General features: G+C 51.0%; 2 protein-coding genes and 1 non-coding gene across 4 annotated transcripts in view; all 3 read right to left on the minus strand.

Moving 5' to 3' along the window:
• Window positions 1-584: 584 nt before the first annotated feature.
• Window positions 585-15,653, minus strand: PRPF39 (pre-mRNA processing factor 39). 2 transcript variants are annotated; one of them, XM_030949043.1, is made up of 14 exons: window positions 15,584-15,653; window positions 11,804-12,155; window positions 11,312-11,437; window positions 10,557-10,675; window positions 9,660-9,827; window positions 8,857-9,013; window positions 7,901-8,008; window positions 5,892-6,056; window positions 5,457-5,583; window positions 5,104-5,372; window positions 4,377-4,561; window positions 3,072-3,146; window positions 2,376-2,496; window positions 585-1,275 (listed from the first exon to the last, which is right to left on the minus strand). In XM_030949043.1, exons 2-14 carry the CDS (start codon window positions 12,131-12,133, stop codon window positions 1,225-1,227), a joined length of 2,001 nt encoding a protein of 666 aa, XP_030804903.1. In that variant the 5' UTR covers window positions 12,134-12,155; window positions 15,584-15,653; the 3' UTR covers window positions 585-1,224. The 2 variants fall into 2 exon arrangements, with proteins under 2 accessions (XP_030804903.1, XP_030804904.1); XM_030949044.1 differs by lacking the exons at window positions 11,804-12,155; window positions 15,584-15,653 and adding an exon at window positions 10,803-10,912 and having other exon boundaries at window positions 11,312-11,405.
• Window positions 4,936-5,021, minus strand: LOC115904858. The gene has a single exon (XR_004060816.1). It is a non-coding gene; the product is annotated as a small nucleolar RNA SNORD127 (small nucleolar RNA).
• A 1,577-nt stretch (window positions 15,654-17,230) lies between the features above and the next one.
• The window catches only part of TOGARAM1 (TOG array regulator of axonemal microtubules 1), a 36,387-nt gene continuing 32,382 nt past the window's right edge, over window positions 17,231-21,235 (minus strand). Inside the window, exons 22-24 of the mRNA XM_030950065.1 lie at window positions 20,184-20,403; window positions 19,819-19,905; window positions 17,231-17,751 (exon numbers count right to left, since the gene is read on the minus strand). Of these exons, the coding sequence (XP_030805925.1) occupies window positions 17,510-17,751; window positions 19,819-19,905; window positions 20,184-20,403 (549 nt within the window). The 3' untranslated portion in view covers window positions 17,231-17,509. The remainder of the gene's footprint in view (window positions 17,752-19,818; window positions 19,906-20,183; window positions 20,404-21,235) is intronic.

A 21,235-nucleotide genomic window follows, 5' to 3' on the forward strand; every position in this document is an offset into this window, starting at 1 on the left:
CCAAAGTCCCATAGCATTCCTATCCCACAGCGTTCCCACTCCACAGTCTCATAGCATTTCCACTCCAAAGTCCTACAGCCTTCCCATCCCACATTTGCACAGAATTCTTCCTCCACAACCCCGCAGCATTCCTGCTCCACAATCCCATGGCCCCACACCCAAGCCAGGGCTCCTTCCCTCCTGTGGAGCTCTGGAGCCCAACCCCACAGCATTCCCATCCCACAGGCCTACAGCATTCCTGCCCCACGGCATTGCCACTCCACAATCCCACAGCATTCCCATCCCACAATCTCACAGCACTGCTGTTCCACAATCCCATGGCCCCACAGCCAAGCCAGGGCTCCTTCCCTCCTGTGGAGCCCAACCCCACGGCATTCCTGCCCCACAGTTCCACAGCATTGCCACTCCACAACCCCAGAGCATTCCTGCTCCATTTATTTGACAGCAGCTCTGCTGGCAGAGATCCAGGTGTTCCCAGGTGTCCCTGTGCCACAGCCCCTCCTGTGAACACCACCAAAGCTCAATTCAGGCATTCTCTCTCCCTCCTGGCTGGAATGAGGCAGTCCAAGAAAGCTCAGAGCACTACTGAATTCCTCGCTTTTATTACAAAAATGGGAATGATCATTTTGATCAAAATGAAAAAAGTTTTGCTCACACCGTGTACATGAAAAACTCTAAATACAAAACTCATCCCAAACACAGTTTGTGCTTTTAAAAAAGAATGAAGGTGGTTTAATCCCTGCCCCCTCCCACGCTACAGAACCCATGTGGCAGCTCTGCCAAGGCCCCCAATGCCAGCACAGCCCGGCCCTGGCACAGCTCCCCGGCATTGGGCTGGGAGTGGGACAAGCCTTGGCTCCAGCCCTGGGCCAGGGCAGGCAGCAGAGCAGCTCTGGGGCAAAACCAACCCAAACCCCCACAGCTTCACCCACTCAATTAGGGAATCATGAGACCAACGAGAATTCTTCTGATACTCCATAAATTAGTGCAGGGAATTAAAAAAATCATTTATGGTAAATGAGAATTGTACAGAGACCATTTATCAGTTACCAGCACACGAATCTTGCTTCACACATACCCTGTGAGCAGCAGCTCGGTTCACATGCAGAGGACCAAAAGCAGGTGGCACAACAGTTCCTTCACAGCCCAAAATTAGAAAAATATAATTTTTTTTATTCCATCTTTGTTGAAACTGCAGCACAGTGAACTCCACTCCCTCGGGGATCAGGTTGTGTGGTAATACTGTCCGTAATTCCAGGCGTTCTGGTAATTGTACTGGAACCAAACACAGCAGCAGCATCAGGCACCACGTCAGTCCCTGCTGGGAGCCCCTGGGGCAGCACAGCCCCCCAGCCCCTCTGTGCCAGCACAGCACCCCTGGGAATGCAGGACAGCGGTGCCATTCCCTCTGCAACAGCCCGGGAAAGGCAGGGCTGGAGGCACCACAGGGTGCTGCACAGGATGGATCCTCATCACAACAGAATCAAAATGTCCCGAGCTGGGAGGGACCCACAGGGATCATCCAGTGCAGCCCCATCCCTGCACACACCCCAACAATCCCAGCCTGGCATCCCTGTGCTCCTGGGGCTCTGGCAGCCTCAGGGCCCTGCCCATTGCCTGGGGAGCTTTTCCAGTGCTTGTTCCACCCTCTGGGGGAAGAACCCTTCCCTGATCTCCAGCCCGAGTCCCCCTGGCCCAGGTTCAAGCTGCCATTCCTGCAGTGCTGTGTGTGAAGCTCAGGGCACTTTTCCTGGCCTAGCACTGGACAGTCTGTGCTGGATGAGACTGCTCCCACTGCCTGACTTTGGAAGAATTCCCGACCTGGCTGTAGACAATCCCACAGCAGGGCTACCCCAGGGCTTGTGCCCCAGCTGCTCCACTGCTCCCCCAGCTCTGGGAGCTCTGCACAGTCTGAACAACATTTTTCATAAAACCACCTCAAATCTGCCATGGATTTAAAAAACACATGGCTGTGGCAGTAGGGACATGGGTCAGTGGTGGCCTTGTCAGTGCTGGACTGGATGGTTTTAAGAGGGCTTTTCCAACCCCAACAATTCTATCCCAAGCTAAAACGCCCTGGAGGAAGAGCCCCAGAGGACAAGCTGATTTTGTACCAGCAGAACCCATTCCAAGGCACTACAGGAATTACTGCCTGGAGACAGTCACTATCCAGGCACACAGGAAAGGGGCACCCCACGGCCAGCCTGGGCAGAACAGTTCCACACACCACAGCCCTGCTGTCCTCCCCCCGTCCCCTCCCTGTGTGACAGGACAGCCACCAAACTGCTCCACGCAGGAACACTGAGCACTTGTGGAGCACGCCCTGGAGGTGCCAGCACCCCAAGGAGCTGAGTTTTGTTTGCAGTGCCCCATACCTGGTACCAGGCATTGTAGTTGTAGGCAGCCTGGTTGACCTGCATGTCCCCGTCCATGAGCTGTGCCGACGCCAGCCCCGCCTCCTCCGTCAGCAGCTTCTTCTCGTCCGGCTCCTCGGAGCTGCAGGGGAACACAGCCTGTTCTGGCACCTCAGAGCAGAGCTGGGCAGCCTAAACTGTGCTCACCTGGTGCCCTGGCCCAGCAGGGTGAGGGAATTGGGGTTAGAGAAGGACAGTTCGGGTTGTGCTGCAGAACAGGCTGGGTTTGGTGCCCAAACTGAGACAGCAAAGGCACGGTCCTGCTTAGAGACTGAGTTACTTTAGCAGCACCGTTTGGCTCAACTCAACTCAAAAACTCAACTCAATAACCCAAAAACTTATTTTCCAAAATTGTTTCCATCCCTAGAAGTGTCCAAGGCCAGCATGGATGGAGGTCTGAGCAGCCTATGGAAGGTGTCCTTGTCTATGGCAGGTTTTAGGGCTTTAAGGTCCCTTCCAATGCAAACAATTCTGTGAATATTTAAGGCAGCACAGCTCTATTTAGTACACACTTCAAAGGACTAAAATAAAGCGATTCTATTCTCACATCAGTGGGTTCAAAGCTGACAAACACCTCCACTGACAGACTAAAGAACCCCCCAGAGTGAGGCTGCTCCCTGTGCTGCCCTGCCCAGGGCAGCTGGGCTCAGTCCGTACCCGTTCTCTGCTCGCCGCTTCAGCGTCTCCTGCTCCTTCAGCAGCGCCTGGTGCTCGTCGTAGGCATCCAGGAGCCTGGGGAGAGCACAGCCAGTCAGGCCTTGCCAGTATCTGAAACACCTGGGCAAAGCCTGCTGGGAGCTGCAACAGTACAGCAAACTGCAATGTAACACATTCTAACGAGCGGCCACCAATGAACAGGGGAAAGCCAACTCGGTTCCGTTCACAACAGCTCCAGTTCCCAACCTGCTCAACTTCCCTCACACTTCATGCAGTTTTTATCAAGCTCCTTCATAAAGAAGTTTTCTAGAAGTGATTTGTGACTCAGCTGCTCCTTCAGAGCCTGCTGGTGATGCCACCCCCAGCAGCACAGAGATGTGGGAATCAGCATTTAAACACTGGAAATTATTCCAATCCCAAAGCAGCCTTTGCCCATCCAGCAGGGAAGGACAAGTGTGGTTAATGCAGCACAGGAGAGTCCTGGCTAAAATTCTCACAAATATTGAAACACCCCCTCATGTGCAGCATCTCACGAAACCTGCAGCTTCTGACAGTGTGCTCTGGATGAAAAGAGTTCCTTGTACTCAATTCTGTGCTCTGGGATTATTTGGGAGCTGCAAAATTCTTTGTGTTGATCCATCTCAGATCCTAAACTTGCACTGACTGACTGCCATGCAGAGGCAGCAGAATTTAAGGACAGCTATTGTTAAAAACATACAAAGCAGAAAAACTGACTTGTCATTAATCCTTCTGGATTATTTAGCTGCAAAATGTAAATAAAAACTATAGACAATTCAGAGGAAAAATATATTGTAGCAATGAATTAAAACTTGCATTTCTGGTGTATCCTCCCACAGAAGTGCACAGTTGCTGGTAGTGCTGAACACTGAAAAATCTGACCAGCGCAGTTTTGGAAACAAGCAGCAGCTCCCAGGAACAGAGTCTCAAAGGACACCTGTGTCACAGAGCTGTCCCATTCCCCTGGGGAGCACCTCCCTTCACAGGGCTTAGCAAGGGGAAAGCAACCACAGGAAAACCTGGCAGGCAGCAGAGCTCTGCTCAGTGAGGTGATGGGCACTTCAAATAAAAGGGCAACTGTCTGAAAAGAGATTCCTGTATAAAAATCTATTCCTGTTTACAAATCTACTCCTGTTTAACACCAGGAGGTTGGTTTAGAAAAGCAGCTGTTCCTTACAAAGAGCTGATGGCACAAAGGAAATAATTTTACAGAAGCCACTGACCCCACCCTTTTCCCAGCACTCTCCCCGTGACCCCAGTTTGGCCACTGCCCACAGGACATCTTACTTGTTCACATCAGACCCAAAATCTTCCAGGAATTCCACTTTTCTCTGTGAGAAGGTGATCCTCATTTTGATGGACAAGGCCCCATGGACGGCCTTGTCAAAGCAGCTCAGGATGTTCTCCTCATTCTGCTTGAGGTCACCACTGTACTCCATCTCCAGCAGGTTCAGGTACAGTTTGGTGTTTTCCTGTGCAAAACAGGCATTAGGAGGTGCACACCTGACCCTCACAGCAGGTATTTAACTCTGTAACACACCCCAGTTCACCCCATGAACACACACAATGACAGGCAATAAAGGGATTTTCCTCCCCCTGGGCTGGTTTGTTGCACAAACACACCAGAAGTGACCAACACCACAAACCCAGGTGCTGCACTTTGCTGGCAGCATCTGAGTGCCAGATATTCCTGTGCTGACACCAAACCACCAAACACTGCCCCCACATCAATAACACTGAACACACTGAGAACGTTTAAGATTCTAAAAATGAAAATAAAGGTGTAAAGCACATTGTGCTTCTGGTGGGAAAAGGGTGCAAACTTCCAGATTCCCAAGCTGGGACATGGCAACATCAGTTTAGAGGGACTGTTGTCTCCATGCAGTAATGGGACATTACATCCAGTTACAACACCTGTCATCACTGTTGCCATGTTTTCAAAATGCTTCAGAAAGAGAGAAAGACACCAGGGTGGTTTGAGTTTTGGGTAAGAGAGCCGAGAGGGAACACATACTTTGTCCAGTTCTATGGCTTCTGACAGCACTTTTCTTGCCTTTGGCAGGTTTTTCTGCACTTTGAAGAGGTGCCGGGCCAGTTTGATGGCATAGAAGGAGGCTTCACTGATGGACTTGGCATTCCTGACAGCATCTTCCAGCAGCTGCTCCGCCTCCTCCATGTTGCCGTGCCGGCGCTCCAGGCTCACCCTGCGCAGGCGGATCATGGCCAGCCCCAGGATGCACTCCTCAAACGTCTTCAGGATCCTTCTGGCTTCATCAATGTTGCCTGCAAGAGCAGGGAGATGCTTTAGGACAGGGCAGACCCCAGAGGCCCCCCAGAAGAGCCCCCCTGAGGCAGGGCTGCCCTTACCCTGCTGCTCCTCGAAGGCTGCCCACAGCATGTGCACCATGGGCTTCTTGGGCAGGTGGATGGTGCAGGCCCTGCTGTACACGTGCCTCACGCCCTCGATGCTGTGGTTCTCCATGTATTTGGCATACTAGGGTTGGAAACAGAGCAGAGACCAGCCAGGTTAAAGCTTGTATTTGTCTCCAAGAACATGCCAGAACGATAAAATTCTTTTGTTTAAACCCATTCAGCACCTTTATGGAACCACTAGACTAGTTTCTGTAAGGAAGGACGTAGAGAGGCAACGCAGTTGGCAAATGCAGCAGTCAAATCTGGTTGCAAGCAGACCATCTCCTAATGCAACAGATATAGTTATAGATGAACAACGTTCCACAGGGTACAAGGGTTAGTCACCAGGTCAAGGTGTGCACCAGCAGAGCCGTGAGCTGCCTCCCTTACCTTGATCCAGAAGTCCTCATAGAGGGCACATGAAATGACACATCTCTCAAAGAGGACCACGACTCGCTCGTGAGTGCCATTCTCTATCTCAAACTCTAAGTACTCTTTCCAGTTTTTCAGCTGAATTTTCTCCAGAGGTTTTACATGAAAGTAAGGCCTCTTGATCTGCAAGAGTCACAGGATGCAACTGGTGATTACAAACACACCACCAAGGGGGTCAAACAATCAACAGCCACACAACAAACACTCAATTCCTGCCATTTCAGTGACACGGGCTCCAGAGACACCTCCTCATCTACTCAATCCAGGGTTATCCAGGTATGGATCAAAGGATTTACTGCAGTGACATTCCAGGCTAGAAACCTCCTTTCCTAGAGAGCTTTTAGAGATGCTGGGGGAGGACCCAAGGCAGCCCAGTGTCAGTGACATTATGGACACACTGGACATTGCCCAATCCATCCACACAAGTGAAGTGCTCACTGTGGGACACCCAGCCCACAAATTCAACTCAGAACTTGGTTGAGAATCATGACAAGGAAAGACAGAGCACTGAACTGGACTTCCTATCAAGTATTTACATCAATCTGGTTATAGTGAGACCACAAATTTAGCACCATTGTCTTGTTATTGGTGGCTGCAAGAGGGACTGGGTGGGACAGAGCTCAGCACAGAAAATTAAACATTGCTCTGTTTAAATTGAAATTGCTTTGTCAGGCATCCTGCCAGAGATCCTTGGCTTTTGCTCACCATCTTTATTGTATTTGAATATCTCTCTCCTGTGCTGCAATTTCCTCTCAGATCCAAACCCATACAAATGGATGAAGAACTTACAGTAATTAAGGAGAATCCAGTTCCTCAAAGCCACCTGAAATTTAAAGCCAATCCCTCCCTTCATGCTCCTCACTGATCTCTGGTGTGGAACCCAACACTCTGTGGCCATTTTGCCCAGCTCACAGTCCCACTCCTGCTGGAAACAGCTCTAGGGAATCCCCAGCCCCGGGTGGGATCTGTGCTGTCCTTTATGGACAGGCTGAGCTCTGCACGTGCAGCTCCTCCCAGCCCCAGCCCCTCGGGGCTCCAGACACTGCTGGTAACAAGAGCACACTGTGGCCAGCAGCAAGGGGACACTCAGCTTCCCACACCTTTCCTGCCCAATGCCCACAGTTCCAGGGTTCTCCCAGGTCCCACAGATTGGCAGCTTAAGGCTTCCCCAGGCAGGAATGTGGGACACTCTGCTCTGCTCCCTGCTGTCACAGGTCACAGGTACAGAGCTCACTGACAATGGCTCCTGCTCTGCCTGTGAGCTCCTGGCCTGTGGAGGCACCTGGCCCAGTCCCACCCAGTGCAGGCAATCACCAGTTCTGACACCCAGCCCACTAAAGGGTCTCTGAAAATCTGTCCCGGCTGGGTAACACAGGCGACTCTTTAGAATAAGAAGTAAATTTAAAACAAGGACCATGTTTGCCAGGAAGAAAAATATAAAGACTGAGAATAAAAACCTCGCATTGTTTTTCCAACCTAACTCTACAGCAAAAGCTGTTTATTTGCAGTGATCAAATTATTAGTTTAACTAATTACTTTTAATACATTATACATAGGAGGTCCACAACAAAAGCTACCTGATTAAGTGTGTAATGTTACAACAGAAAACCACAGGAGTTTCATTCTTCTCTGAGACCAGGCTTACCTTTCAAAGGGAGTCCCCTCCATCCCCTCATGCCTTTGCACCACCCCAGGGCATGAGCAGCACTAACTCCCAGGACTCACTGGCTTAGCAAACATTACAGCACCTTGCCTCTCTCCAAGTACTGCTCTGAGATCTTTACATCACCAGGTGCCTCCTCACAAGAAAAACGGCAGAGAAGTGAAACTTTGAGTCTCCAACTTTGAGTCTCTGTTCAATCCCCTCCCAGCAGTTTAAGTTAAGGCTGTTTCACACAATTCCCAGTTCCCAGTCCTGCTCCCAAACCGCTGCTGGTGCTGCCTCACACAAACCCCATCCCACTTACCGCTTCCTCAAACGTCCACCTCTTACTGACTTCATGCTCGTTGTGGTTAAATATCTCCTGATGGATCTCAATGATTCTGTGCCTCATGTTCTCTATCTCAGTGATCAGCTAGAACAGAATGTCACAAAATGTAACACAAGCAGACATGGTATCACCTTTGTAACTGCCTCCTGTGCCAGGGACGTGCATGGATTCTCCCTGAGCAGCCAGGGAAGGGCTGGGACACTGCCTGATGGAGCCCTGGGCCTTAGCACACACAGCTGAACTGGTGTTTATCCTGTGCTAAAGCTGACTGGAGATTAAGGATGGATTTGGATCCAAGTCAGCCCTGGTTTCAGTGTGTCTGTGTTTTCACCCTCAGCAATTCCTCTGCACAGCTCCAGGCATTCCTAGACCTGTAACAGTCTGAACCTGCCCAGGCCACTGCTGATGAGGAGCTTTCTTAGGCAACAGATATCAATCTGCTGACCTGGAATAATTACTATTTGCTCCTTAGGTTTTGTACACCACTTCTTTCATTTTCTAACACATTTCTTTAACACTCCTGCACTTCTAAGCACTGGAAGGGGCTGTCCTGTTAGCACACAAGCCACAGGGCAGTGCAGGAGCTCTCTGGGCACAGCTCAAGTGGCTGCAGTGGAAGCCCTGCCCCAGAGAAGGACAGGGTGCCAGTGCCTACCCCATGCAGGTGCATTGGTGGGGTCAGTGATGCCCTCAGTGCCACAGGGCACTGCTGTGCAGGAGCTCTCTGGGCACAGCTCAAAGGGCTGCAGTGGAAGGCCTGGCCAGCCCAGGAAGGACAGGGTGGTGCTGTGTGCAGGTACCTTGGCGGGGTCAGTGATGCCCTCAGTACCACGGGGCACTGCTGTGCAGGAGCTCTCTGGGCACAGCTCAAGGGGCTGCAGTGGAAGGCCTGGCCAGCCCAGGAAGGGCAGGGTGGTGCTGTGTGCAGGTACCTTGGCGGGGTCGGTGATGTCCTCGGTGCCGCAGGGCAGCTCGTCCCCGTCCTCGCCGCTGTGGCCGCTGGCGGCCGCCAGCTCCCGGCGCAGCTGCACAAACTGCTCTGTGGTCAGGAAGTCTCGGGGCAGGTTGTTCTGGATGTGCTCTTTAAACCTAGCAACAGCCACAAAGAGGCACTGCAAAGGGGCTGTTTCACGCTGCACTGCTGCCCAACAGGGCACAGCTGTAAATCCCAGGGGGTTCTGCTTTGCTTCATGGCCCCTGAGTGACACTGAGTGCTGCCAGCTCACAGCCACAACTGCCAGCACCCATCGTCCCCACAAGTGCCATGTGCCAAAGGGACAGAACCCTTGCCATGGAAAAGAGATGGCAAAGGACAAAATCAGTTATAAAGGAAGTAATTTATTTCCCACACCAAGAGATCTGGGAAAGACTGCGTGCAATTTAACTGAGGTTGCTGCTCAAGTCTCCCTACCAGTGCAGAATTCCACTATCTAAAACTTAACCAGGATTCCTCAGTTAAATTGGAGCTTCACCACACATGGGTATTGCACAAGTATTGAAGTCCAAAACTGCTCATTCTGATTTCTCAAAGACATCCTCTCTTCTTTCCCACACTTCCAAGGCCTGTCCTTATTCCACAACAAAACCTCTGAATTTACCTAAAAACCAAATTCCTCAAATGTGCATCAGTATTTTCAATCAATCAGTCCAACTGCCTGAGTATGTAAGTAAGTAACTACATAAACCTGTTCCAAGCTCTTGTGCTCATGGCATTAACTGCCTGCTTTCCCTTTACCTCTGGAAGTGATGGCTGTAGAGCTGCGTTGGGATTCCCAGGATGCGGTCATAGATGGATGTAACTTCCCTCAGGTTTCCCTGGTCATTTTCCCAGTTTATATACATTTCCCAGAGTCTGTCAGAACGGAAATCTGTCCCAGCAGCCAGCACTGCGTGTTCATAGGCTCTGGAAAAGGAAAGGTTTTACACTGGTTTCTGGATACCAGGACCAGAGCAAGGAAGGAAAGTCCTGGCTCTTATTAAAGGTTATGAGCATCCTCATTTCCTTGAAATTAGACTTATATTAATTATTTACATACTTCAGAGTGTTTTCCAGATATCTACAGAAAGGAGTCTAGAGATTCCAAAAGCTCACACTTATTTTTTGCCTCCAGCACTTCCACAACAGAACAAATACAGGCAACAGCAGAAGCCACACGAACATGTTAGGAAAAGACACAACCTTTACCACTTTTGTCTTGTACAGATTCCAAACCCACCAGTGCAGCAGCATAACACCCAAAAGCTGTGCAGCAATTCTGCAGCTTGGTTCAGATTCAATTCCAGTGCAATTAAGCCTTCTGATCAAACTCTAGCCCAAACCTTTAACTGGGTCCACTGCCAGCCACAGCGAGCAGACACATCCTAGCCATATCCTGGAAACGTCAAGGAATTAAATTCCAGGATTCCAAATGCTGCACTAAGTATTTCTTAATATGTCTTCAGACATCCAGTCTGAAGCTCTCAAGCTTTTTCCCCTTGTACCACTCTCCCACTTACAGAATTTGACTCCATCATCTCTTAAATTAAAAATCGTTACAGTGACACCAGGTTGTTATGATTTTTCCCCTTGTCCTAAAAACACAATAACCTGATCCCAGTGGTGTGTATGGGTATCAGGCTGCTCCCAACTCACCCCCTGATGGTACTGTTAGTTTCAGGATCAGCAGGGTCCAAAGTCTCCTTTAGGAAGTTTATATAATGTATCCAAAGATCAACACTAAGAGGAATTGCCTGAAGCCCTCGGCGATAGACCTATGAAGAGAACATGAACTGTACTTCAAATCCTTAATGGGGTCCTAAGAGAGAGGCAACACTGTGTTATCCGGTGAACCTTAGAAATACTAATTACTGGAATTTTGTTTAAATAATCTACCATTACCATTCGGGTGGAGGTTGGATAGAACATGGCAATGTTCTGATCTCCACGTGCAGAGTCTTGATCTTCAAAGCGCAGCGGTCCCTGCATTCTGACCAGGTTGTGTGGGCAGGCTTTGGGGTACAGACCATAGGGCACAGACCCATTAGAGCATCATTGACAGCGTCTGACCAAAAATGCAATAAGATGGAGCAATTGTGACCAGCAAACCAACTATTATTGTTTTGAAAATGAGTAATAAATGGAAGTGACAGAAAAGCCCTGCCCTACTTGTTAAGCTGCAGTGTAATACAGAGGCTTGCACTGCAAAGCTTGACAAACTGTAGAGGTTTAACGCACCTGCCAACAAAGAGAGAGAACATTAGCTCCAAATGCCACAGCTGTGACACGTGCAAACACGTCCCTCGAGCCCTGGCCGTGCAGGGCAGGCACTGGCAGCCCAATGACTCGCAGTGGGACAGTCATTGGTGGCTTTGGGACTGGTGGCAGCGCTGGCCCCGGGCCCTACGTACCTCGTCTGACTGCTTGACGTTGTCGTGGCGCTTCTCCAGGTCCGCGTACTTCTTCCAGTACCCATAGCAGTAGGGGTAGTGTGAGAAAAACCTGTCAAAGGCTTTCCTGGCTGCTGGCAAGTGGTTCTGTGGCAAACAGAGAGAGCACAATCAGTGCTTCCCTTAGCAACAGCTTCAGGTTATTTTAAATACAATTATTAACACTGTGTTAGAAATGCCTGGTGTTATTTTGACATTGACAGCCTGGGCTACTGGAAGGTGTCCCTACACATGGCAGGGGGGTGGAAATGGATGAGCTTTTTAAGGTCACTTCCAACCCAAATCATCCTGGCATTTTATGATTAAATGACAGTAGTGTCAAGGACAGCTGCCTTAAATCAGTGTCTGTGACAGCTTGATGTCCATTCTACATTTGTCACTGCAATTCCACAACTTTAGTTTTCTTTGTTTGTTTATTTCAGGGAGCCTGAGGAGAAAGGGGCGGGTACTGACCTCCTGCTCTACATACTGCAGTAAATAAACCCATCCTGTGAAATCCTGCGGATTGTCCTCTACTACTTTCCAAAACTTGTCAAAATCTGGAGGGAAGTCAGCCTCGATATCTGTGGTCTGTAAGCTCTCAATGTTTGGAATTTCGCTCTCCTGCGTGTTGTCCTCGTTGAGGTCTGGCGAGCTGTCTGGGGACTGCTCCATCTCGGTGACACTCATGATCTCGGTGCTGAAGTCCATGTGCTGCTCCTCGGCCGCGCTCTCGGCCTCGGGCTCCGCGCTCTCATTGCCCACAGTTGGCTGCTCTTCCTCCGTGCTCTCTGCGTTCTCCATGGCACCGCTGTGTGACTGGATCCTGGGGGAACAGCTCCCTTCAGTACTCCTGGGGCACAGCTGGGCTGACATCCCCAGCTCAGAGCGACCCAGGTGCTCCAGGCACCCCTGGACGTCACCACAACCCTCATGACACCTGCCTCATGCATCAGCCTGGCTCAACAATAAAAATATTAACAGCAGTCTCAGATTTTCATATCTGCACATACAAATCATTGTGGGTTTCTAAAAACCTATCATAGGGAGCTACCAAGGTATAAAAGTGAATCATTACAGTTTTCCCGTAGGAGTCCAGTGGAAGTTTATCCTAAATAAAGAATTATGTTCAAATTCCCTAGAAACGTTCAGGCTGGAAAAGCTGTCTGAGACCATCAGGTCCAAGTCACTCCAGCAGTGCCAGGGCCACCACGGACCCATGGCCCTAAATTCATTCAATTTTCCTTCTTGTACAAGTCAGTAAATTCTTTGTGAAATAAACAGGTGTTAAAAGGTGCCCTCAACACCAGGCTAAAGCAAAGACAAGAATTCCTGTCAGCACCAACTCAGTCCCCATTAGTGATGTCCAAACACACCCAGCAGCACCAGAGGGCCACAGAAATGCTGTGGCTGCCCCTGACCTGTGCCACTCACTCCCACCCACCACCAGTGCCAGGCGCTTCCTCCCGGCCCCTGGGACAGACTCCTGCTTCCTCCCACTCCTCCTTTGATGTTCCTGCCAAGAGCCACTGCCTGGCCCTGCCCTGCTGTGCCAGCACCAGGCCAGCCTGACCTGGCTGGGTGCCACCCAGCCTCGGCTGATCCCGGCCTTCCCTCCCAGAGCCGGAGCAGGGACACTGAGCTGTGCCTGCTCTGTGCCCCTGGTGGCTCAGGGACCCCAGGGAGCACCACCCTGCAGGACACAACAGCCCCCAGCTCTGAGTGCAGCTGCCATGAAGGACAGTGCTGGCTGACATCCCCAGGGAGCACCACCCTGCAGGCACAACAACCAGCTCTGGTGCAGTGGAATGGACAGGACACACAGCCCCAGCTCTGAGTGCTGCTGCCATGAAGGACAGTGCTGGACTGACACTCTCACAGGCTGCACTGCACTCCTGGCTCCTTCTGTGCTCTCCTTGCAGCAGGTGGCAAATACATTTGGGATTTCAAAAAGAAACAGTCCCCAGCCCAGAACTCTGTCCAGAGTTCTTCCACAATGAAAACCTGAAGAGACAACACCCAGAGCACTGCTTTCACTTCAACAAGGGCATGGAGAAGACATCACTACATCCTGGGGTGAAGCTCTTGGCAGAAAGGAAAAATCTCTCTCCCTTATCTTCAGAAGCTTCAATTCCTGGGATAACAGCTCATGTTTTCCCAGGAGCTCCCCAGGCCAAGGAACTTTGGCACAATGTCCAAGAGTCCCCGTGCTCTACCCTGCAAGTTTTCTAATAACTGCTTTTTAAAGTGTTTCTGCTCTCCATCATTAGGCACCCATGGCTTGGAGCAGCCTGGGGTAGTGATGGGTGTCCCTGCTCACGGCAGGGGGTGGAACTCGATGGGCTTTGAAGTGTCTGCCAGACCAAACCATCCTGTGACTCTAGATTTTGAGAAAAAACCCTCATTTGTAACATTAAGTTACACATTAAGTATCAAAGAGTATCACTGTGCCTTTCCCAGTACAACAGGCAGAAAGATCTGAATCACTCAAAGGCTGCTGCACTTCTGAGGGTGCCTCGTGCACCCTCTACCGTTCTAAAACAGAGCGGTAAGAGGAGGGAGTGACACAAACCGCAGCCCCAACACTAGAAAAAATAATTAAAAGGCTCTTTAGAGCTCTAAAATTTAATGTAACAGTGACAGAGGTAACTAGTGATGGGACGAGAGGAAATGGCTTCAAATTGCACCAGGAGAGGTTCATGTTGGATATTGGGGAAATTTCCTCATGGCAAGGCTGTCCAGCCCTGGCACAGCTGCCCAGTCCACATCCCTGGGGAGGATTTTTTTAAATCCCTGCAGGGATTTAAAGCACTGTGCATGTGGCACTTGGGGACACAGGGTGGCCTTGGCTGCACTGGAGAATGGCTGGACTTAATGATCAGCCTGAACAATTCCATGGATTCTGTCATCGTTAGAAATGCAGTAATTAACAACCTAAATTTATTCTGATCTTTAACAGATGTTTTCTCTGATTCAGAAGACATATTCCATCTTAAAAAAACAGCTCTCCAAATCCAGCTGTCTTCAGATGAGGAGGGAAAGAAGGACGAAGGAGAAGCTGTATGGGATGGGCACACAAGGGCTGAGCCTGTGCAAACTCACAAGGATCGGCACACGTGGCTCCAAACTGAAACCAAGTCTGTCTGACAGCTCTTCCAGCCTGATCCCTGGCATATCCCAAAATCTGACAGCAATCCATGGCTTAAACCAGCCAATGCAACAGGTCACGAAGGTCCAGGGGTGGGGCACACCAGCGAAACTTAATTCCGGGGTTTCCATCTTAATCTTAATTCCCCCACCTTAATTCTGGGGGTTTTCACGTTAATTCTAAAGCGTTTGACATCACACAGGCTAAACAACTGAATCAGAGTATCAGACAGCTACAAACACACTGGTATTAAATAATTGATGCCAACATGTATTACTCAGCCTGTTACCAGCAAAAGACTGTTGTACACAAAACTGCCGCTCATAAACGTGAATGAAGGAATGGGAAACAAACAGGGAAACTGCAGAGGGGTAGGAATGCGGAGCCTTATCTGAGCTCTGCCCAGAACGCTCCATTCACACCCCTGATAAGGCGCTGCTGGATCCACCCGGGGCAGGGCCGGCCTGCCCGGGCCCAGCCCGGATGGGCCGGGATTAGGTTTGAATCACGGAATCATTTACTGAAAAAGCCCTTCAAGGCCATCGAGTCCCAGCTCGCCGCCAGCCCAAAGCTGAGTGCCACGTCCAGGAATTCCTTGGACACCTCCAGGGATGGGCACTCCAAACCTCCCTGGGCAGCCCCTGGCAAGGCCTGAGCGCCCTTTCCGTGGGGAAATTCCTGCTGCTGTCCACCCTGAGCCTCCCTGGCCCAGCCCGAGGCCGTTCCCTCTCCATCAGGGCCTCTCGGGGCCCAGTCTGAGCAATAACGTCACAGACCGCGCGGCGCGGAGCGGCTCCGCCAGGGCCCGTTACTCGCCCAGCGGCCGTTCAACGCAGAGAACGGGGATACAAGAACACAACAGGGATACCGGGATGCACCCCCACGGCACAGCCCCCCTCTCGAGCAAACCCGAGGCCTGGCAGCGGCCGCGGGGCCCACACGGTTCTCGGAGCGCCCCGCGCGCGGCCAGGCCCGGCCCGGCCTCCGCCCGCCTCGGCCTCCCGCCCCGGCTGTCCCTCGGCCTGGCCGCTCCCGGCCGCTGTCGGAGCTCCCGCTCTCCTCCCCTTGGCCCCGTGCCGCCGCAGCCCCTCGCCCCTCGCCGGTACCTGCCGGGGCCGCCACAGCCGGGGCCGCCACAGCCGCCGCCGCCTCGCCCGGGCCTCACGCACCGCGCACGCGCACAGCGCCCCGCGCGCGCGCACCGCCCGCGTGCCCGCCTGCCCCCGCGCGTGCGCACCGGCCGCCCCCAGCGCCCGCCCCTTCCCGCCAAATGGCGCCGGTCCCTGAGGGGCGGGACTGCGAGACAGAGCCCGGTACGGGAATAAAATAGATATAGCCCGGTACGGGAATATATACAGCCCGGTAAAGGGAATAGAATAAATACAGCCCCCTATGGAAACAAATCCTAGAATCATTTGGGTGGGAAGACACTTCCAAGATCACCAAGTCCCGCTGTCCACCCAGCACTGTCACTGTAGCCCTTAAACCACTAAACTGAGTCACCCACAACATGGCCAGGAATTCCTTGGGCACCTGCAGGGATGGGCACTGCAACCCTCCCTGGGCAGTGCCCAGGCCTGAGCCCCCTTTCCATGGGGCAATTCCTGCTGTGCCCACCCTGAGCTGCCCTGGCCCAGCCTGAGGCCGTTCCCTCTGCTCCTGTCCCTGTTCCCTGGAGCAGAGCCCGACCCCCCCGGCTGTGCCCTCCTGGCAGGAGCTGTGCAGAGCCACAAGGGCCCCTGAGCCTCCTTTGCTCCAGGCTGAGCCCCTTCCCAGCTCCTCAGGGATTCTCCAGCCCCTTCCCAGCTCCATTCCCTGCCCTGGACATGCTCCAGCCCCTCCATGTCCCTTTTAAAGTGAGGGGCCCAGAGCCAATCCCACAACTGGAGGTGCCTCGGCAGTGCCAGCACAGGGGGACAGCCGCTGTCCTGGCCCTGCTGCCACACTATTCCTGGTCCAGGCCAGGTGCCTTTGGCCTCTTGCCCACCTTGGCATGCCTGGGCTCACATTCAGCCGCTGTCACTGGGTTTCTTCGAGCAGAGCAGCTCTTGAGCCCCTCCTCCCCAGCCCTTTGCAGAAATACATCCCTGTACAGAAATAAATCCCTTTATTTATATATCCCATTGTGTCCTATGTCCAATGTGTCCAGAGCCTGCAGCTGGAGAAGAAGGGTCAGGGTTCATTCTCCCCACTGCCCAGCCCTGAGACAACAAATACTGCACCACTGCCTGTGGGGGTACAAAAATACATGTTTGTCACAAACAGCACTGCATCACTGTGTCCAGGACTCTCTTCCACTTCTCCATGTACAGCGCAGTGCTGATGTGACCGTGTGGTTCTTCACGGGCAATCCAGGGACAGGTCCTGGGCTGGAGCCTCTGGAGGGAAGCACAGATGGGCTGGAGTGGCTCCTCCATGGCCACGCTGGTGACAATGAGGGGAGCCAGCCCCACACTGCCCAGCACAGCTGTCCCAGCACGGCCCAGTTCAGCCCCGCACACTGTCCCAGTTCAGTCCTTCAGGCCAGCCCAGCACAGCCCAGTTCAGACCCTCAGGCCGGCCCAGCACAGCCCAGTTCAGCTCCCAGGCTCTCCCAGCACAGCCCAGTTCAGACCCTCAGGCTGGCCCAGCACAGCCCAGTTCAGACCCTCAGGCCGGCCCAGCACAGCCCAGTTTAGCTGCCAGGCTCTCCCAGCACAGCCCAGTTCAGACCCTCAGGCCGGCCCAGCACAGCCCAGTTCAGCTGCCAGGCTCTCCCAGCACAGCCCAGTTCAGACCCTCAGGCCGGCCCAGCACAGCCCAGTTTAGCTGCCAGGCTCTCCCAGCACAGCCCAGTTCAGCTGCCAGGCTCTCCCAGCCTGGCTCGGTGTCTCTCCCGGTGCAGTCCAGCCCAGCCCGGCTCCGGGGCGCTCCCTCAGGCACCGTGCCCAGCTCAGGGCTGCTCCTGCCCGTGTCCCGGCAGCACTGTCCGTCCGTGTGCCCGGCTCAGGCGGCGCTGGAGCTTCACCTGCGGGGACGGCCATTTGACGATTTTACGTTCCCGTCTCCAAAAGCTCCTCCAGGTTCTTCCTGATGTGCGGCGGCTGGGCCGCGGCGTGGGCGAGCAGGCCGGGGCCCATCTGTGCCCACAGCGCCTGGGCCAAGGCGGCCGTGGCCGTGCGGGGGCCGGGCACGGAGCCGCCGCCGGCAGAGCTGCCCAGCAGGTGCCACAGCACGGGCAGCACCTTCTGCTCCACCGCACAGGGCTTCCGAGGGTACAGCTCCGGCACCAGCTCTGCAAGAAAATATTACATTTAAATTACAATTTTGATGGGATTCCCCAGCTTTGAGAGGGGTACAGCTCTGCCGGGAGAAAACACTTGTTTCAGTTACAATTGCAAGAGGATCCCCAGCTATGAGAGGGCTACAGCTCTGGCACAAACTCCGCAAGAAAATATTCACTAAAATTACAATTTCAATGGGATCCTGGCCTTTCAGTGGGGTACAGCTCTGGCACAAGCTCTGCCAGGAGAAAACACTCATTTCAGTTACACTTGCAATGGGATCCCCACATGTGGGAGGGGTACAGCTCCAGCACCACTTCTGCAATAAAATACTCGTTTAAATTACAATTTCAGTGGGATCCCTGCCTTTGAGAGGGGCCAGCTCTGGCACCCACTCTGCAATAAAGTATTACATTTAAATTACAATTTTGATGGGATCCCCAACTTTGAGAGGGGTACAGCTCCAGCACAAGCTCTGCAAAAAAATATTACATTTAAATTACAATTTCGATGGGATCCCAGCCTTTGAGACGGGTACAGCTCCGTCACGAGCTCCGCAGTAAAATATTCATTTAAATTACAATTTCGATGGGATCCCCAGCTTTGAGAGGGGTTCAGCTCCAGCACCAGCTCTGCAAGGCAGCAAGTAGGGGTCAGGATAAAATATTCATTTAAATTACAATTTCAATGATCCCCACCTTTGAGAAGGGTTTAAAAGCACTTAAATCATCTCCTCAAACTGCTGCTGTACATAAATTTGCTGTTGCAACATCATCAGCTCCCATAAAAAAATATGAGATTTTCCCACAACCACTCCTTTTATCCTCTCCCAGGAGCTTACACAGTACACCAGTGCTGCTGATAATTACACTTTTCCATTAAGCTAAAAAACTCAAAGAAATGAAGGGGATTTTAGGTTGGGTTTTTTTAAGTTAGGATTCTCATAAGGACCTTTATTTTTCACAGTGTAAGGTCTGGTATTTCCAATTTCCCCTCTATCTCACAAATAAGCAGTAGATGTTTAAGAAAGAAGCAGCCTTATACTGTAAATATAGAATTATAGCATGATGGAATATCCTGAGCTGGACAGGACCCACAAGGATCACGAGTCCAACTCCTGGCCCTGCACACATACATATAAAATATGTATAAAATAAATATATATGTTTATAGGATGAAATATTTTCCTCAAGAATGAATTCAGTGTTTCATTAGTAAATGTTTCCCTTTCTGACAGAACAGCCTCTTCTGATATATAATACAAACACTCCAAAAATCCCAGCAAGAGAGGGACTGTTTAAAGGCTGTTTAACACCCTCAGAAAGCACAAATTTAGGGATATTTCCAGAACAGCCTGTCCATTGTGTTACTGAGTTCCATTTCACACAGAACTGCTCTGAAAATGAGCCAAGGAAATGTTTGGTTCAAGCATATTCCCCATAAAGACATTCCTTGTTCATTCTAAGCATGGAAATTCAGCTTTTCTCAAGGAATTCCTGGCTGGGAGGGTGGGCAGGGGCTGGGCTGGAATTGCCAGAGCAGCTGTGGCTGCCCCTGGATCCCTGGCAGTGCCCAAGGCCAGGCTGGACATTGGGGCACCCTGGGACAGTGGGAGGTGTCCCTGCCATGGCAGGGGTGGCACTGGGGGGATTTGAGGTCCCTTCAACCCAAACCAGTCTGGATTCCTGACAAGAGCATCAGGGAATGAGCACTGGCAGAGGGAATACAATGCCATGTTAAAATTATTATATCCTTAAGGTATTTATAAATGTTAATCCTTAAGGTATTTAAATATATGAGGTATTTACATTTAAATTAAATCCTTAATATATATATAAATATTTATAAATTCCAGGTAGTTATAGATCTTCTATCTGACTACATAACACTAATGTTAATGCTAATCCTTTGTTTTGTCAGCAATAGCTCCAATTTCCATTAAAGAGCTGAAATGTGACAAGTGCTGCACAACCTCCGGAGACAGAAGGGAAGGTACAGACCCACCTCCACCTTGCAATTAATTCCTCTAATTAAGGGAACCCAACCAACCAAAGAAGCAAAGGAAAGCAGCACTTTACCAGCCAGCTTTTCTGTCAGGTCCTGCTTTGCTTTTCCACTCAGGAACTGGGCTTTTGTGCAGAACGGCTGCAGGAGCAGGGAGGTGTCTGAAGGCAAAGAGCAAAACACATTAAATTCTTAAATGGAAATTAAATTATCTGGAAATAAACACAGTATGGGAAAAGGTAAATAAGAGAATGCCATGGAAAAATAACCAAAGCAGTACTGAGCAATATCAAGGTGATTTGTGTGGTGAGAATAAACCCAATGATTTTCACACAGTGTAGCAACTCTGTGCAACTCTTGGAAAGAGTAACACTTTCAATTTACAACTTAATCACCACAATTAAAACTGCTTCAAATTAAGAAAAAATAAATTGCTCACCTAAGTGTTGACATAGAGCCTGGATCACATTTGTGGCAGCAGCATAAATCCCTGGGTTTTTGGAGTTGAGGTTGTTGTCCACTATGGCAGGAATCAACATGTTGATCACAGGAGACAAATTGTCTTTGAGCAGAGGAATCATCTTGTGCATGGCCTCCAAAGCCACCTGGGTCACTTTGCTGTTGGAGTCGTGCAAGCGAGGCTTGAAAGCATCAAAGATCTGGAAAAGCATCCAAGCAGCACCCATGGAACTGGGAATCAATAAAGCTCATTACCTGCTTTAGTGCTACCCTTTAATTGGCCACCTCGGCCAGTGATGGCTCTGCTATCCCCAGGGGTTGGAAACAGATGTTCTGTAAGGTCCTTTCTGACCCAAACCACTCTGAGATTCTGGGATTCTGGGATATGCAAATACCTGGGACCATTTTTGAGCAAGTGAACCCAGATTTGCTATTTTAACCCCGTGCATTCATCTGATCTGAAGCCCTGCAGTGCAATGACTCCTGGCACAGTAACTCTCACTGTGACCCACATTTCCTGCCAGCCAGTATTTTTAGGGAGCCATGGCTCTGTTCAGCACAGGGAATGTCTGAGAGTTTCAAAGCCATCCACAGATTGGACACCAGGAGGTTCCACAGCACAATTCCATCATTCCACACAAAGATATGACACTGCTGGAGGACAAGCTTGGGTTTCCTTTCATTGTATCTGTCTTTAATTTATAGCTGCTGGATGTTTCTTTCTCCTACAGAACCTCCTTTCCTATTGGACAGGATCCTCATCCTGAGCTTTAGCACAGTAAATTTGGCATGGTACTTTCCTCACCTTCTCCCACACACAAAAACTTGTAACTCTACTTCAGTTTTACAGTTCTTCATTAATCCTTTCTGCTTTTTTCACAACTATTCCATATTTGATATTTACCCAAGAGTGGTGTGAAAAACAGCACAAGGACTCCAGAAACCATGGAATCACAGATTGGTTTCCATGGGAAGAGATGTTAAAGCCCATCCCTTTCCACCCCCTGCCATCATCAGGGACACTTTCCACTA

This window comes from Camarhynchus parvulus, chromosome 5 (genome assembly GCF_901933205.1).
Source record: "Camarhynchus parvulus chromosome 5, STF_HiC, whole genome shotgun sequence".
Classification (NCBI taxonomy): Eukaryota; Metazoa; Chordata; class Aves; order Passeriformes; family Thraupidae; genus Camarhynchus; species Camarhynchus parvulus.

Bases quoted from the DNA above. Each gene is read 5' to 3' on its own strand.
- PRPF39 (XM_030949043.1), bottom strand. From the start codon at position 12,133: ATGGAGAACGCAGAGAGCACGGAGGAAGAGCAGCCAACTGTGGGCAAT. The intron at 11,438-11,803 runs GTCAGTACCCGC...TGTTTGCCACAG, and splicing joins TGCAGTATGTAGAGCAGGAG to AACCACTTGCCAGCAGCCAG. The intron at 5,584-5,891 runs GTAAGGGAGGCA...TTCCAACCCTAG, and splicing joins ATGAGGACTTCTGGATCAAG to TATGCCAAATACATGGAGAA.